Source organism: Populus trichocarpa, chromosome 2 (assembly GCF_000002775.5).
Source record: "Populus trichocarpa isolate Nisqually-1 chromosome 2, P.trichocarpa_v4.1, whole genome shotgun sequence".
NCBI classification, from domain to species: Eukaryota; Viridiplantae; Streptophyta; class Magnoliopsida; order Malpighiales; family Salicaceae; genus Populus; species Populus trichocarpa.
In genome coordinates, this window is record NC_037286.2 from 11,091,381 (window position 1) to 11,108,235 (window position 16,855).

The following is a 16,855-nucleotide window of genomic DNA, read 5'->3' on the forward strand; positions in this document are numbered from 1 at the left end:
GTTGAGTAGATGTGTCAATATTTTTTTTCATTTTTATTTATTGACACAGAAGATTTTTTATTTATATAATTAAATGCATACAAAAACTTTTTGATTCATGATTAAGATTTTTTTTTTGAGTACAAAAACACATTTAAAAAGCTTGTGTATTTATTTCTTTTCTAAAATTTTTTTAACCAACCCGCAGTGATACCCAGATAAAATAGTTAGTGTTCTCTAAAAGTAAAGAGTTATGAATAAATTTCTCAATTATATATATAAAATAAATAAATAAACAGGGGAGCATGAAATGCACGTTGTTCTTGGACGGACAAATAAATTGGACTGTTTGTCCATTATCATCGTCTCATTACAGACGATCATTGATTTATAGCATAGAATATTAGAACGTCAATTGCAAGTCATTTCACATTGTTATCATCGGGGATTTATACTGAAATACGTCGGGCCCCCGGGAGTAACCCTTGTTGATGAAGGCAGTTTAGTGTCTTACAGCGTAGGAGAAATGGAAGGATATTCAGGGAAAGGTGTGGTCTGTGTAACTGGTGGAACAGGATTCGTTGCCTCATGGTTGATTATGAGGCTTCTTGAACAAGGTTACACTGTTCGAACCACTGTTAGATCCAACCCTACAGGTGAGATTTTTATTTCCTTTGTCAGTACATACATTTTTCTATCTCTGAATAAAATAACTTCTTATTGATTTGATCATTGTAGTAGCAGGTATGATAGTGTTTGAGCTTCAATATATGATTGCGATAGCTGTACATGTTTCCCGTGAGAAAATGCTTTCAGGCAGGATTTGTAGCTAATCTGTGCCAACATTTATACCATTTCTGAAATTTGATTTACTCCTATTCCTAGTTGATTCTGCTTCTTAGCTTGTATGTATGCTTTTACAAAATGATTTTATACTTAAATTATATGCTGAAGACACAAAGAACTATGCAGAAAAGCACTACCAATAACAATATCAAACACAATAATATAGTCTTTACTTTTCACTACTGGTCAACATCATCTTCATTGTTACATATTCCATCCTTGTAATATAGTCTTTATGATGCATCCTGGCCCTGCTAATTACCGAAAGGTGAGAAAACCTCAATCCCTCTGTTAATCTCACAGGTAATGCTCATCCCACACTTTTTGCTAGCCAAAATCAAGGCATAATGTTCATAATCAATATGGTCTCCATTGAGGCTCTAGCCCCCCTCCTCCTCCTCTAAGAAGAGACTCCACTCTCCCTATTTGAGAAAAAGGTTGCGAGTTCGATTTTTCGAAAAAGTGTCAACCTCAGTTCCCAAGCATCCAAAAAATGTAGTATTGAATGAAGTTAAATGCTAGCATGATTAATTTTACTGATTGAGAGCGAAACTAATTATAATGAATCCTTTGATGTTATATGGCCAGATGGTAAACAGGGCATCGGCTATCTCACAGATCTACCAGGAGCGAAAGAGAGACTCCAGATTTTTAACGCGGATCTTGACAGACCAGACAGTTTCAACGAGGCCATTGAAGGATGCACAGGAGTCTTTCATGTGGCTCATCCAACTGGTTTTACGAAAGAAGAAGCAGAAGAAATGGTCATCAAGAGAGCTACTGAAGGAACCATAGGTGTTTTGCAGGCATGCCTAAATTCAAAGACAGTGAAGAGAGTTGTTTACACTTCAGGTATATCGACTGTTTTATTTAGTGGAAATGGTCAACAAGTGGCGGATGAGAGTGCATGGACAGACATAGATTACTTCAGAAGTCTAAATGTAATTGGCAATCCTTCCTTGATTGCCAAGACATATACCGAAAGGGCAGCTCTGGAATTTGCCGAACAACATGGATTGGATCTAGTGACTTTGATTCCTTCCCTGGTGTTCGGTCCCTTCATTTGTCCTAAAATCCCAAGGTCTGTGCACATGGGACTAGCCATGGTTCTGGGTATGTTTTCAGTTTCATTTGCTATGACTCTTGCAAACTGGTTCATTTTAACTTTCGGCTTAAAAACAATTCAGAATCTATTTAGTTGCAAAATGAATTCTAAACTAAATTAAAAGGTTGTTAGTTAAATCTTCATTTTAATTAAAAAAAATCATGAATTTTAATTTTAACTTATGCTACTTAATTTCCTTAGTTACTGTGAATCAATTTTATCAGTCATGTGTTTATGTTAAATCATTTTTATCATAAGTTATTTATTAAAAAAAAAACTTATTTTGGATTATATATGCGTTAGGCTTGGTTTTTTTTCAGGTAGAATAACTTGTTTTGAATATTTTTCTAAGAATATTTTACAATTACTAAGTTTTGTCAAGTAAATAAATAAGAAAATTGAGGAAAATATTTCACGTAAGCTATTTTATATGAAACGTAAACTTAATGTCAGAAATCCCTTCCTAGAAGTTATGTTAATGGATGCTATAAGCTGCAGCATTCATACAAGAACTTTTGACAGCTTTGAATGTGCAGGCAACAGGAATCACTATCGATTCCTTATCAAGTCGAACATGGTACACATAGATGATGTGGCTATGGCACACATTTTTCTGCTTGAAAATTCTAATGCAAAAGGGAGATATCTTTGTTCATCGAACGAAGTATCGCTCAATGAGATGTTTGAATTTCTTTCTGCTACATACCCAGATCTTCAAATCCCAGCAAGAGAGTGAGCCTGCATTTCCTACATGTTTCCATTAATCTTTAAAGAAAGCTGTTTCTAATTTATTTTGTGGACCTTACATCTCTCTCTTGGATGCAGATCCATTTCATCCTTGAAGGACATTGAAGGTTATAAAATATGTAGCCTCTCATCCAAGAAGCTCCTGGATTGTGGATTCAAATTTAAGTATGGTCTTGGAGACATGTTTGATGGAGCTATACAATCCTGCAAGGAGAAGGGACTTTTTTAAATATTTCGTCAAAAAACTATATTATCATTTTGGCTCTAACTCGTAATTGTTTTTTTCTAGTTATTTTTAACAGCCCATTTGTTTTTTAAGTGTACCGCATGGTGTATTTTTCATGATTAAATGGTGTTTTGTAACCCAGTTTAAGATGTTTTTTAAAAATAATTTTTAATTAATGATTTATTAAAATAATTTTTTAATTTTTTTTAATTTTTAACATCAATATATAAAAACAATAAAAAAATCTAAAAAAACATTCAATTAATATTTATTTAGATTAAAAAAATACTTTAAAAAATATTTAAAAAACAAGTTGAATCACAAACACATATAGTTAAAATGTCCATTTAATATATATATATATATATATATATAGATATATAGTAATTTCCCCTCTATTCTAGCTTAGTATAGATCTAACGTTGTTAATAATCTGTATACTATTAATAGAAAATGACTGATACCCAACATTACTAATAACCTATATACTATTGATTTATAGTTGAATAAAAGTTAGTATCTTAGATTTCGTTTTGTATGATTTTTGCAAATTAATTTAAATTGTTTTCTAACTTCTGATTCATATAAATATAATAAATATACTTATTTAGAAATAGATTTTGGTTTAAATCAAAAGCTTTTTACAAATTTAGATTAAATTTTTGTTTTAATAAAAAATTAAAAATTTGAACTTATGAATTCTGACTTTTATTATTTTTTTCTTTAAAAAAGTTAATTCCAGTTATTTTTATTAAATATATTCATAACCTAAAATATTTTTAACTTATTTTTTTCCTAGGTTATTTATATAAAAAAACTTTTAAATTATTATTTAAAGTAAAAAAATTCTTTTCATAAATCATACTAAACATCCTCTAAATTGCTCAGCCCTTTGGCTCAAGAAACTATGTAAATAGTCTTTGCTAGCCACGTGCATGTGTTTCATCCTATAGCTTATTTTGTTTTTTTGTGCAATATAATATGTTTAGCGCTACCAGAAAATTAGAAAATATAAACAGACACACCGACAAAATATTTTTATTAATATATTGTAGTAAATATTTCCGATTGAATATGTCCTTGTTGGATCCATCGATAAACACCAACCAAAATACTCCATTAGTATATACCAAGGAAATTATAGTGGGAAAATAATGAATGAAAAAAATATCAACAAGTATGATGACATGTTATTTTTACAGATAAAATTATCAAAGGATTTAAATCCGTCCACAAATTTGTCTGAAAAAAATAAAAAAACTCATGTGACGCGTCGTCTACTAGTCTACTCTGGTCACTAAAAAGTCAGGGAAATATGTTTTATACTCGAAAACTTATTTTTAACTCAAGTTTTACCTTAAAACACCTTATAGAAACCCCTAAAACATTAATAAACCTATTTATGGCATAAATAACCCAGAAATTGGTTAAAAAGCCCAAAATCAATCCCGAACTAAAAGAACTTTCCAACCCCGTATTTACCTTCTTAAGTAAGGTTCAGGTCAAATAACATCTAAATAAAACTTGTCTCATCTAAAGGAACCCGCTGACACCAATATCAATTTTTTTTCGTGGTTGAAATTGAAGGCAATAATGATTTTCTCTTCCCCTAATCAGTAATCTAGTGACTCTCTTTTTTTTCTTTCTCAAACCAAGAGACTGAAAGGTAAATAAAATAAAATTTTGGATCAAAAGTGAATTTTTAAAAACTAAAAAGACTGTAGTTGTATCAATAGAAAAGTTGGAGGATCAAAGTGGACTTTTCATGTCAAATTTGAAATTACCATCTAGTTTTTTTATGTTTTTCAATTTGATTATTCGAGTTTGAATCTTGTCATTCCTCAACAATTTTTAAACAATTAGTCATTGATTTGGCCACAAAAAGATTCAATAGTAGAGAAAAAAAATGCTATGATTAAATCATTATTGAAAACCCTAATAATTTGTTAGCGAAACCCATGTCTCTCTTTTTTTTTCCAATAATAATTGTTGTTTATAAAAATATATTGTTATTGACACGCTGTTCAATGTCTACTTATCAATGTACTAAAATACGCCAACCATCTAGGTGGTGGCCCAGTGGTAAAAGCTTGGGACCAAGAGGTTTGCTCCCTCTGTGGTCTTAGGTTCGAGCCCTGTGGTTGCTCATATGATGCACACTGGAGGCTTACATGGTCGTTAACTTCAGGACCCGTGGGATTAGTCGAGGTACGCGTAAGCTGGCCCGGACATCCACATTACTAAAAATAAAAAAATACACCTATTAATTTAATCCATTGCGAGAGGCCTAACACGTTTTGGTGTGGCATCCAATAGCTTTGGAAAATTGGGCTCCACTGTCACAAATAAGGTGTGTCCTAGCTAGAATTAAATTAAAAAATAAAATAAAAGCCACCTTTGCCTCATTTTAAACTTGCCAATAATAGAGACATATTGTTTTTAAAAGGTGAATGATCTTACTTTACCGACACAGAGAAAGGAAGAGAGAACAAATGGAAGAAGGTGAATGATCTTACTTTAAAAGGTGAACATATTGTCCTAGCTGAAATATATATTTTTTTTGTGCAATAAAATATGTTTAGCACTATCAAAAAATTAAAAAATACAAACAAACACACCAACAAAATATTTTTGTTGGTATATTACGGTGAATTGTTTTGACTGAATATGTTTTTGTCACATCCATCGGTAAACACCAACCAAAATATTTTCTTAGTATATACCGGAGGAATTATAATGGGAAAATAATAAATGAAAAAAGGCCAACAAGTACGATGACGTGTTATTTTTACAGACAAAATTATCAAAGAATGATTTAAATCCGTCCACAAATCTGTCTGTAATATTTAATTTATGACCTAAATAACTACCCTCCTTTCTTTCTCTTTTATTTTTTCTTCCTCTATTTTTCTCTGCAACAAAGAGCAACCCCCCTAATTTTATCACAAATCAACCTTTCACTACAAATTTGGTCACCTTAATACTCAGTTTGTCAGCATCTTTGTTCTAATTCAAATTTTGTTGATGATTTCTCACTTTAAGTTAGTAAAACTACCTTTTTTTTTGTTTGAACTTAATATTTAGGATAAAATTAAAAAAAAATTAAAAAAAAATACCAAAGTGAAAAAACTTGGCATTTCATTGTTTGTTGCTACAATGAAATACAAAGAACTTTTAATATATGATAAGTAGCTATCTATCTTATTGTCGGTAAAACTATTAAATATTGGAGCAAATTAAATAAAAAAAAATTAAAAGCGGCCTTCACCACGTATTAAACATGCCAATAATAGAGACATATTGTTTTTAAAAGGTGAATGATCCTACTTTACCGAGACAGAGAGAGGAAGAGATAACAAATGGGAGAAGGAAAAGGCTTGGTCTGTGTAACTGGTGGAGCTGGTTTTGTTGCTTCATGGCTGATAATGAGGCTTCTTGAACATGGTTACACTGTCAGAACCACAATTAGATCTAGCCCAGGTGAGCATACGTTTTTCCCCTTTAATCTTGAAAATTCTTGTATTTGCCCTTCCTAAATTAGTATGGCTACATATAGCCTAAGTACGTAATTGTAATTCAACTAATATTTCTTTCTTTTATTCTTAATTAGGAGCTCTCAGATTAAGAAATATCTTTCGAATAAAATGAAGTGTGCATAATCATGTGGACATCTATTAATAATTAATTTGTTGAATGCTGAAATGTGTGTGCGTTAAACATGACATGACCCTGATAATCTCTTTTTGTACTATATGCATGGCCAGGAATTAGCAAAGACATAAGCTACCTCACAAACCTAGCAAGAGCGGCAGAGAAACTGCAAATCTTTAACGCAGATCTTGACGATCCAGACAGTTTCAATGAGGCCATTGAGGGATGCATGGGAGTCTTTCATCTCGCGTTCCCCCTTGACTTCGCTGATAGAGAACCAGAAGAAGTGATCACCAAAAGAGCTGTTGATGGCACTCTAGGGGTTTTGAGAGCATGTGTAAATGCAAAGACAGTGAAGAGAGTTGTCTGTGCTTCTAGTCAAGCCACAGTTATATATAGTGGTGATGGTGATGAGAAGGTGGTTGATGAGAGTTCGTGGACCAACATAGATTATTATAGAAGCCTAAATCGTTTTGGCACTTCCTACTTGGTTGCTAAGAATAAGACTGAAAGGGCAGCTCTTGATTTTGCTGAGCAATATGGATTGGATCTTGTGTTCTTGATTCCTCCACTAATTGTCGGTCCTTTCATATGCCCTCGCATCCCTGAATCGGTCCGATGGTCGCTATCTTTGATTTTTGGTGAGCTAATTTGTTTTGGTTTAACTTGAATTGGGACTATTTAGAACTTGAATTTTATCTTGTAGCATATGTTCAAATCTTTTCCACTTTTTAATATTTTTATGTAGTGTTATTAAACTCGGTCGACACGGAAAGTCAACAGTTTTAGAATCTTAGAAAAAATTAATCTAGAATCTACATCATTAATTTTAAACTGACTTGGGTTCATTCTTTTAATCCACAACAAAGGTCATAAACATGTTTAATAACTTTGTTTGTGTGCGCAGGTGAGAAACGATTGTATCATCTCCTTATCAAGCTAAATGTGGTGCACACAGATGATGTAGCCAGGGCGTATATATTCCTGCTCGAATTCCCTCATGCAAAAGGAAGGTATATTTGTTCATGGGAAGAAATATCCATCGATGAGATGTCTGAATTTCTTTCCGCTAGATACCCAGAATTTCAGATTCCCACGAAAGAGTGAGTTGCATATCTTGAGCCTTTATTTCTTTCCTGGTATTACATCTTCGGCTAAATTCATCGATTAGTAACTTTTATTAGATTTTATGTTAGTTAATTTGACACAAAATTTAAGGAAAACAATATCAATTGGATGGAATTAGACGAATTGGAAGAATGAGATAGAAGTTGAGAGCAAATTCCATATATTTTTTGCATATGTTTCCAAACTTATGTATTTGCCCGTAGTTCCTTGAAGGACATTAAAGGATTCAAAATGCGTGGCCTCTCACCCAAGAAGCTCTTGGATTGTGGATTCAAATTTGAGCACGGTCTTGAAGACATGTTTGATGGGGCAATTCAATCATGCAAGGAGAAGGGATTTCTTTAGATTCATTCTCGCACCCACGTATTACATCTTATCTTATAATATATTATATATTTTCATTATTTCGCACGCATGTAAAATATTAATAAAGATTCCTTCCTTGTAATTGTCTGCCATTGTAATCAATATTTCATCATGTGATGATTTATTTGATATTAAAAATATTAAGGTAATAAATATGTATAATTTTTAAAATATAATGATTAAATTAAATTTTTTATGTGAATTTTAAAATTATTATATATTTATGGCGTGTTTTTTATTTTGATTCTTTATCTTTTAATTTTATTATTAGTTAATAAACTTGACTATTGAGCTAGCAATTTATGTAAACACACATTTCATTTAAAAAAAAATCCCTTCTCCATCAGAATCTTTAATCTGAGCTATTTAAACAGAACCCTAAATTGAACCGCTTATGCAATATCAGCAGCTGAGTGAAGGAAAAAGAAAAAAAAAGAAAAGAAAAATCAAAGTGATTGCTTGAAAAATCTTTTTGTCTGGTAGCTTCATTGTGAATGTCAATAGGTAGCTGGGTATTTTATGTTAACGTATCCCAAGTTATTTCAATTTATGAGTGTAGTTGTCTTTTTTTTTAATTAAATTTGATTTTATTATTATTTTTTATATATATAATTAAAAAAATAGTTTTGAAAAAAACATTGTTATTAAACTTTATAAAATGTATATACATATTATATTTTATATATAAATATTAAATTAATTAAAAATTTAATTTTATAATTGATTTGTTTAGTTTAGTTTTTTATTGAACTAATATGTACATAACATCCACTCACTTATTTATTATGCGGAAGATTGTTAAAATCATAGTTGACTCGTAAAATCATATGATTTTTTAAGTCAATATATGTTTAACATGTAAAATTACTTTAAAAATTTAAAAATAAATAAAATTAATTAAATCAAGCAAAATCACAATATAAAAATCGTTTTAACGATTTTAATAAAAAAAAATACATTTTTGCGGTGCCATACATTAGATATTTAGATTTGGGTGGACGGCGAGGATGCAATTATTATTTTGTAAAATTTGAAAAAAATTAAATTATTTTTTAAATATTTTTAAATATGATATATTAATATTAAAAATAATTTTTAAAAAATAAAATAAAAATATTTTTAATATATTTTTAAATAAAAATTATTTTAAAAAACAGTCTTTGTCGTTGTCGTTGTCGTAGATATCTTTTAAAAAACATCTTTATTAACAGCTGGCTCAAGTGAACTGAAAACCATGTATTTTATAATGTTTTGCCCTTTGCGTTGTTCATAAATTGATAGAAAATAATAGTAATATAACGTCTGCGTGTATACTCACCGAGTCACCGTCACTGATCCATTTGGCATTTTAAGCTTTATACCTAACCTGTAAATTAAGCCCGAACTGAATTGTATATCATGACCATATTCAAGGTCTGCTATGAGAAGTACAAGTTGAGCTTTTAAGCCACAGACAGACGAGGTTTGTTTGTTATGGATGGATTTTTTAAATTGATTATATGACTAATTTAAATTAATTCTTGAATTATTAAACACATTAGCATTTAGAAAAAATTTTCTTATGATTTTATGATTTTATGATTTTAAGATTTGTTTTTACAATTTGAGTTTATATTATATTTTTTGTGTGGTATTAAAAATATGTTTTTGACAATTTTGATTGTGTGTTTTGATATTTTTAGATAGACTTTTTCAAATTCAACCATAAACCATAAATTTTTATTGATACTTTTTGTTTTTTTTCTATGTGATGAATAATAATTGAGTTGCATATAGTTTTTATAAAATGTAATCGATACATAAAAAATTTAAAAAGTGATAAAATATCAACCCCTAATCTTTTTTTTTTACTCCGTAGTAGAATTTTTTTTTTTTAAAAAAAAGAAAAGATTTTCATGCAATATGAAACCATTAAAATGAAAGAAATCTAACATAAGTGGTTTAAATCATAACACCTACAGTTAAAGGAGTTGAAATCACAACAACAAGAACAGCAGCAGCAACAATTTAGGGGTGGCATTTGTACCACTATCCATTGAATTTTGAAAAGTTCTAATTCACCAGATGTTTTTAACATCAACATTATCATTATGTTTTTTTTTTTTTTTAACTTTGTGCTATATATGTGACCAGAACACAAGAGGGACGTTAGCTTCCTGACAAGTCTACCAGGAGGATCAGAGAGACTACAAGTCTCTTCTATGCAGATTTAAGTGAACCCGACGGCTTTGATGTGGCTATTAAAGGATGTATTGGTGTCTTTCATGTAGCTACTCCTGTACCTCAAGATTTTGGAAATGGAGAAGCCGAGGAAGTAGTTATCCAAGGAGCAGCTGATGGAACATTAGGAATCTTGAAGGCTTGCTTGAATTCAAAGACAGTGAAACGAGTTGTGTATTGCTTGAAATATTCTTTTTGTTAGGTAGCTTCATTGTGAATGTCAAGAGGTAGCCACTTTTAAAAATAAGAAAGAGGAGTTGACTTCTTACATTTGATCAAAAAAAAAAAAAAAGAGAAGTTGACACCACGTTAATAAAAAAAGAAAGAAAGAGGACTTGACACGTCTCTTTCCATATATATGAGTATGAACCAGAGAGGGAGGAAGACTCACCACCACAATTTCATTGGAACTCATCTTAGAGAGGGAGAGAGAAATGGAAGGAGAAAGAGGAACAGTGTGTGTTACAGGGGGCACTGGGTACTTGGCCTCGTGTTTGATCATGAAGCTCCTGGAGCAAGGCTACTCTGTTAACACCACCGTCAGACCTCACCCTGGTAAGTTTTCTATATATTTTTTGGGTTGGGGGGGGGGGGGGTTTCGGGGACGGGGAAATGAGAGATCTGAGCCTCGTTCATGGTGACATATGAAAAAAGGTCAGTGAATAATGGAAAATATCACGAAAATAGCTTCACCCGGAGAAGATCGAACGGTGGCTCGAACTGCATAACCTTGTTCAAGTAGCCTCGTGATCAGGCATGATTGCATGAAGCAATGAATCCTGTTCCTAGACACACACACACACACATTCTCTCAAATATGGAGAGAACCTATTTAAGTAGGATTTGTTTGCTAATTAATGCTGACTAACATTTATGAGCACCGATTCTTCTTTAACATTATATGGCCAGATGGTAACAAGGACATCAGCTACCTCACAGGCCTACCGGGAGCGAAGGAGAGACTCCAGATTTTCAAAGCAGATCTCAACGAACCAGAGAGTTTCAATGAGGCCATTGAAGGGTGCGCGGGAGTCCTTCATCTGGCTCATTCCCTCGATCTTGCTGACAGAGAACCAGAAGAAATAGCCACCAAAAGGTCCTTGGAAGGAACCTTAGGAATTCTGAAAGCATGTCTGAATTCAAAGACAGTGAAGAGAGTTGTTTACACTTCAAGCGCAGCCGCGATTCTGTTCAGTGGCAATGGTCAAGAAGTGGTGGATGAGAGTGCATGGACAGACATAGATTACTTCAAGGATCTAAAATTGACTGCCCGTTCTTACACGTCTTCGAAGACAAAAACCGAAAGGGCTGCTCTAGAATTTGCTGAGCAGCATGGACTGGATCTAGTGACTTTGATTCCTTCTCTTGTTCTTGGTCCGTTCAATAGTCCCAGAATCCCAGCCTCGTTCTACGTGGGGCTGGCTATGATCATGGGTATGATCACTCTCTTTAACAAGAAATCATACTGGATTAATTTTTAAAAAACAGTTTAAAAAAATCATTTTTAAAAAAAACCTCTGCGGTTTGGGCAGGGCCAAACACCCTATTAGCACACCTGATCAACAAGAACTCCTTCAGCAATCATGGGCTAAATCCTTGCTGCAGTATCATTAGACTATAAAGATACTTGAACATTCATGTTAAATTTGCAGGCAACAGGAATCTATATCGACTTCTTATGGAGTCAAATATGGTACATGTGGAGGATGTGGCCATGGCACATATCTTCCTTCTCGAGTATCCTGGTGCGAAAGGGAGGTACATCTGTTCATCAGATAGAATATCACTGAATGGGATGTCCGAATTTCTTTCTGCTAGATACCCAGATCTTCAAATTCCAACAAAAGAGTGAGTTCGCAATATTTCTTGTATAATTATATGTTTCTGATTCATGAAGAAAGTCCATTCTATTTTATTAGCTGGCCTTTTTCCTTGTATCTCTCCAGCCTTACATCCCTCTTGTGTACAGGTCCTTGAAGGACATTACAGGTTACAAACAATGCGGCCTCTCGTCGAAAAAGCTCCTGGATTGTGGATTCAGATTCGAGCATGGTCTTGAGGACATGTTTGATGGAGCTATACAATCCTGCAAGGAGAAGGGGTTTATTTAGAATAATCTTGGCAACAACTTATCCTTTTCTTCTCTTCTTAAGTGAATAATGGGTTTGTTAATTGAGATTAATAAGTAATTTCAACAGCACTTTCTTTCTCCAAGACAGTTATTGATAAAAGTAAACGATCAGATCATTCCACAAAACAACCCGTGTTAATTTTTATTGTTAACTTAATTAAGACAAAAGGCTTTTTATATTCAATAATAGTGAATCATTGTCATCCGATCTTTTTTTATTTAATTTATTCTAATATTTAGGGCCTGCATATGTTCGTACTGAGGATCTAGCTATTTTGTAGTGGTAATTGATGATTTTTTTAGGTTTACATAAATATAGATCATAATTTCTTTATGATTATGAATAATTCACAACTACGGTAATTGCTCAATTCTCTAAACGTGTTAAGGTGTTTTATTCTAACAATAATTTGAAATGTAACAATTTTCTTTTTAATTTTTATTAACGTGGATATTCGGGTTAGCTTGCACGTATCTCGATTAATTTCACGGGCCCTGAAGTTAACGACCATGTAAGTCTTCAGCATCCCTGAGGTTTGTGAGACTCGAACTGGTGACCTATAAAAAATAAATTTAGAATCTGACCAACTGAGTTATACTACCAGAAAAAACTAAAAAATTATAGAATTGTCACTCAAATATCATGTTTAAGAACTTTCCAACTAAATAGTAGAGCTGAACGTAAACTTGAATCTTTTTAGGAGGAAGCTTTTTTAACTATTGTTTATTCAATAAATCGAGTCCTTTTTTTTTATATTGATACAGCTTGTCTCGCGTATTTAATTGTATATGATTTGGTCTTCTTCAACCGTATTTTATTCTCAAATAATCTACTAAGAAAACACTAGTTTGTTGATTTAGCTATTGATTTATTTTTATATTCACTTTCTAATTCAAGCTTTTCAAATTATTTCAATAACAATGATGCCTCTTGTCGCATTCGACATCATCGTTGTGACTTGTCCTTCGCTGTAACTTATCTTTTTCTTATGAAAATGCTATTTTTTGTGCGAGAGAGAGGCAAATATCTTAACTTTGTGAAAATGAGTTTCCACCTAGTATTATGATCACTAAAAAATTCTAATTAGTCAATAAAAATATATGATAAAAAACTAGTTATACTAAAAAAAAGATATTACCACTTTAAAACATCTTATTTAAGGTAGATTTCATTACTTATCTTGTCTTCTATTCCTAATAGTTTGTTATGCATAGTTTATTGGTGATCTATCTTCAGGATGATAACAAGTTTATTATGATAAGTTAAACCTTAATTGTTGGCTTAAACCTATTCATTTTAAAGTTTGGTTTATTTTTTTCACTCTTGGTTATTACTTTTGGATAACATTTTGGTGAATTGACAATTCTAAGATTGGTCACTCTTGATCACAATTTATGACTAATTATCGATCAAGTCATGTCAATAAATAATTCATGGATCCATATTGGGATCATTGAACCCAACCTAAATTATAGAAAAAGTTTATGAAAGGCGCTTCGATATTGTGTTTACTCTAAATACCAAAAGTAAATAGCAAAATATTTTTTAACTTGGATTTTTAGAAACCAGGATGAGTATTTAAGGATTTGAGAATGCTAACAGTTAAAAAATTATAAGAATCCAATATGAAAACATGCTATCTGTTGAATATTTTTTTTCTTTTTTTTATTATTTTAAAAATAAAAATATAAAAATAACATGTTAATTATAAAACTTACATGAATGTTAACAAAATACAATTTTTTTAACATAATTATGAAGACAATGGTGATTATAGCAAGCATAGATATTCAAGACAACAATTTAATTCTAAAAATAAAATGTTTCAAATTGTATTATTCATTAATCTATCATCTAAGCAAACAAAAACACTTGTCATGACTTTTTCATTCATGATCAAGAAGGAATGCAACAATTTTTTCTTTTTATTTTCTTTCTCTCGTCCCTCATCTCTACCTTCTTGACAAGTTAGTTTAAATACCCGTTAGGAGATTAGAGGGAGAGATTAACAAAGATCAAGAAACTACCTAGCTAGCGAGCTATATATATATATATATATATCAGTCATTAAATTAATACAATTTCTTCAAAACAATTGTCGCATCCGATATCGTAGTGACTTTAAAAAAAATTTTAATTATGGAAAAAGAACAGATATTCAACTAAGAATACTTCCAACTGTAGCGTTGATAAATATTATGTAACTATAAAATAAATTTATATTAATATTTTTATTCCTGACTCTAGCGTCAGTGAATAAACAAATACAATAAATTAATTTTTTTTACACATGCACATATTTTTTTAGCTAAAAAAATAAAATAAAATAAAAATAAATTTAAATCAATTTTTTTATTGATGACTGTGCGACAGTGAATAAACTAATAAAATAAATTTATATTATTTTTATTCAAGCATTACATATTTTTTTATTTTTTTATTTTTTATTTTTTGGGGCTGGGCCGAACCCAGCCAGCCCGGCCTGGTCACTGGCCCAAGCCAGTGACCCGGCTGGGCAACAGTGGACACGCGTGTTTAATCAGGCGGAGAAGTTAACTCAGAATGCACTGAGTTATAATCTCAAAATGAACAGTAAATCGTGAATTAAAATGAAATGCAGAGAACGCAAAGTTCACTTACCTGGTAACTTTGAAAAAGAAAACGTGAGGGAAGACTGGCCTGCTGAACGCTTTTCTCCTTCTTTCTTCTTCGTTCTTGTTATTCTGTGAATGGTTTGTTCCCGTGCTTCTGGTATTTTATTGATCTTCTGTGCTCCCTCCGGTATGTTTCTGTTCGTTTGTTGTTTGCGGCTGCAGAAGTTATGAAGGAACTCTGCCTTCCCTTTCCTCTGCTTCAACCTGCCCCTGTCTTCCCCTGAGTTTTTTTATTGTTCGTCTGGTTTCCTCCTCTGTTTTTTTTTTGTATGTTATGCTTGAATTCTGGGACTAAACCAAAGCTGGGTTTAGCTCTCTGTTTTCTTCCTTTTGTGTTCGTTTTCTTCCCCTTTCTCTGTTTCGTTCGTTCCCCGGCTTTTTCATGTTCTCACCCCCCGAGTTTTTTGTTCTCGGTCGCCCTCCCTCTCTCTGTTTTCTTGCTCTCGTTCTCTCTGTTTCCTGCGTTTTTTTCTTTTCTTCGTCTCCTCGGTTCTGCTCTTTTTTTCCCTTCCAGTCCTCCCTGTCACCTTTCGTTCTCTGGATTTTATAGCCAGAGAACAATGCCGTTTCTTCCAACCATTGATTGCAGGTGTAATGGTGGCGGTGGGCGTCCGTTGAAGAGGATGAACAGCGCATCCCCACAGACGGCGCCGTTTTGGTGTTAATGATTATTTGCGTTTTGGCCCTTGAAGTGTTAAAGGTTTTGTAATTAATCCCCTAGTTAAATTGTAATGGGATTTCGGAGACATTTACACGTTAGTCCTTGGACCTTAATCTGTTGCAATTGTGCCCCCAAGTAACCCCAAACTTTGATATTTCTTCAATTAAGTCCCTGATTTCATTAATTAAATCAATTTCAAGATCAATTAAGTCTCAAAACTTATCAATTCTCCAATTAAGCCCTTGATTTGATTAATTAAACTATTAAACTTTCAATTATGTTGCTCTTAATCCAAATTTTAATTCATTCTTCGTTTATTTTATTTTTACTTGTTTTTTATCATTATTTTTTCATCATTTGTTTTTATCATTTTCAGTAAATAAAATAATAATAATAATTAAAATTAAAAAATTAAAAATTAGATTATAACAACCATAACATATTTTTCCTCTTTTTTCCAATTCCGTGACATGATACATAACTCGATAATAGAACTTGGGGTCTCATATATATATATATATATATATATATGAGATTTCACGTTTAATATTTTCCATTATCTTCTCGTTATCACTATAAAATTCAAATCACACTTCATTTTGTGTAGAATTAAAGAAATCATTCATTCCAAAGTTGAGAGGTTCAAAACATTATATACTGAAAGGAAACCTTTTCTCAATGTAAAAATGAGATAATTATATAAATCTTTTCAATTTTTTTTACTGCAGTGATGATAAATTTATAATTTATGTTTTAAAAAACTCTGCTTAGATTTTTAATTCCCTTTTTGTCTCTTTATATTTAATCTATTTATCACTATTTTTTGTTCTTATTTTTATTCTTTTGTGATATTTTTTTTAGTTTTTTTTCTTTATATTTTTGAAAAAAACATTATTATTTTTTATTTTTTACACTTTGACACTTAACTTATTTATCTCCATTCTTTTGTAATTTGTTTATGTAAATTTGTTTTCTTTACACTTTTTTTTTATAATATTATATAAAGACTAAAAAAATAATGTTTCACTGTAGCAATTACAATAATCTATTTTTCTACTATATTAAAAATTAAGTTGAGATCTTACACGTTTTTATTAACGTATATAATCTTAATTTTATTTTATTATATGTAAACAATAA

The 16,855-nt window shown here is 31.5% G+C and overlaps 3 protein-coding genes across 4 annotated transcripts; all 3 read left to right on the plus strand.

Annotated features, from left to right (window-relative positions):
* Window positions 1-317: 317 nt before the first annotated feature.
* Window positions 318-2,666, plus strand: LOC112326581 (vestitone reductase). The gene is made up of 3 exons (XM_024595093.2): window positions 318-635; window positions 1,414-1,938; window positions 2,467-2,666. Exons 1-3 carry the CDS (start codon window positions 506-508, stop codon window positions 2,664-2,666), a joined length of 855 nt encoding a protein of 284 aa, XP_024450861.2. The 5' UTR covers window positions 318-505.
* Window positions 2,667-5,378: 2,712 nt separating this feature from the next.
* Window positions 5,379-8,250, plus strand: LOC7453972 (vestitone reductase). Of its 2 annotated transcripts, XM_052450845.1 has the most exons (5): window positions 5,379-5,405; window positions 6,273-6,383; window positions 6,668-7,195; window positions 7,462-7,657; window positions 7,886-8,250. In XM_052450845.1, exons 1-5 carry the CDS (start codon window positions 5,396-5,398, stop codon window positions 8,025-8,027), a joined length of 987 nt encoding a protein of 328 aa, XP_052306805.1. In that variant the 5' UTR covers window positions 5,379-5,395; the 3' UTR covers window positions 8,028-8,250. The 2 variants fall into 2 exon arrangements, with proteins under 2 accessions (XP_052306805.1, XP_002301286.1); XM_002301250.4 differs by lacking the exon at window positions 5,379-5,405 and having other exon boundaries at window positions 6,217-6,383.
* A 2,382-nt stretch (window positions 8,251-10,632) lies between these two features.
* LOC127905019 (vestitone reductase-like) lies at window positions 10,633-12,605 on the plus strand. Its single transcript, XM_052450846.1, has 4 exons — window positions 10,633-10,823; window positions 11,178-11,702; window positions 11,921-12,116; window positions 12,238-12,605. The coding sequence occupies exons 1-4, from the start codon at window positions 10,703-10,705 to the stop codon at window positions 12,377-12,379; spliced, it is 984 nt and encodes a 327-aa protein (XP_052306806.1). The 5' UTR covers window positions 10,633-10,702; the 3' UTR covers window positions 12,380-12,605.
* The last annotated feature ends 4,250 nt before the right edge of the window (window positions 12,606-16,855 follow it).

Excerpts from the sequence above, each read along its gene's own strand:
- LOC127905019 (XM_052450846.1), top strand. The coding sequence starts at position 10,703 with ATGGAAGGAGAAAGAGGAACAGTGTGTGTTACAGGGGGCACTGGGTAC. Across the intron at positions 10,824-11,177 it reads CACCGTCAGACCTCACCCTG|ATGGTAACAAGGACATCAGC; the intron begins GTAAGTTTTCTA and ends TTATATGGCCAG. Across the intron at positions 11,703-11,920 it reads GGGGCTGGCTATGATCATGG|GCAACAGGAATCTATATCGA; the intron begins GTATGATCACTC and ends TTAAATTTGCAG.
- LOC112326581 (XM_024595093.2), top strand. The coding sequence starts at position 506 with ATGGAAGGATATTCAGGGAAAGGTGTGGTCTGTGTAACTGGTGGAACA. Across the intron at positions 636-1,413 it reads TGTTAGATCCAACCCTACAG|ATGGTAAACAGGGCATCGGC; the intron begins GTGAGATTTTTA and ends TTATATGGCCAG. Across the intron at positions 1,939-2,466 it reads GGGACTAGCCATGGTTCTGG|GCAACAGGAATCACTATCGA; the intron begins GTATGTTTTCAG and ends TTGAATGTGCAG.
- LOC7453972 (XM_052450845.1), top strand. Across the intron at positions 7,196-7,461 it reads GTCGCTATCTTTGATTTTTG|GTGAGAAACGATTGTATCAT; the intron begins GTGAGCTAATTT and ends TTGTGTGCGCAG. Across the intron at positions 7,658-7,885 it reads TTTCAGATTCCCACGAAAGA|TTCCTTGAAGGACATTAAAG; the intron begins GTGAGTTGCATA and ends ATTTGCCCGTAG.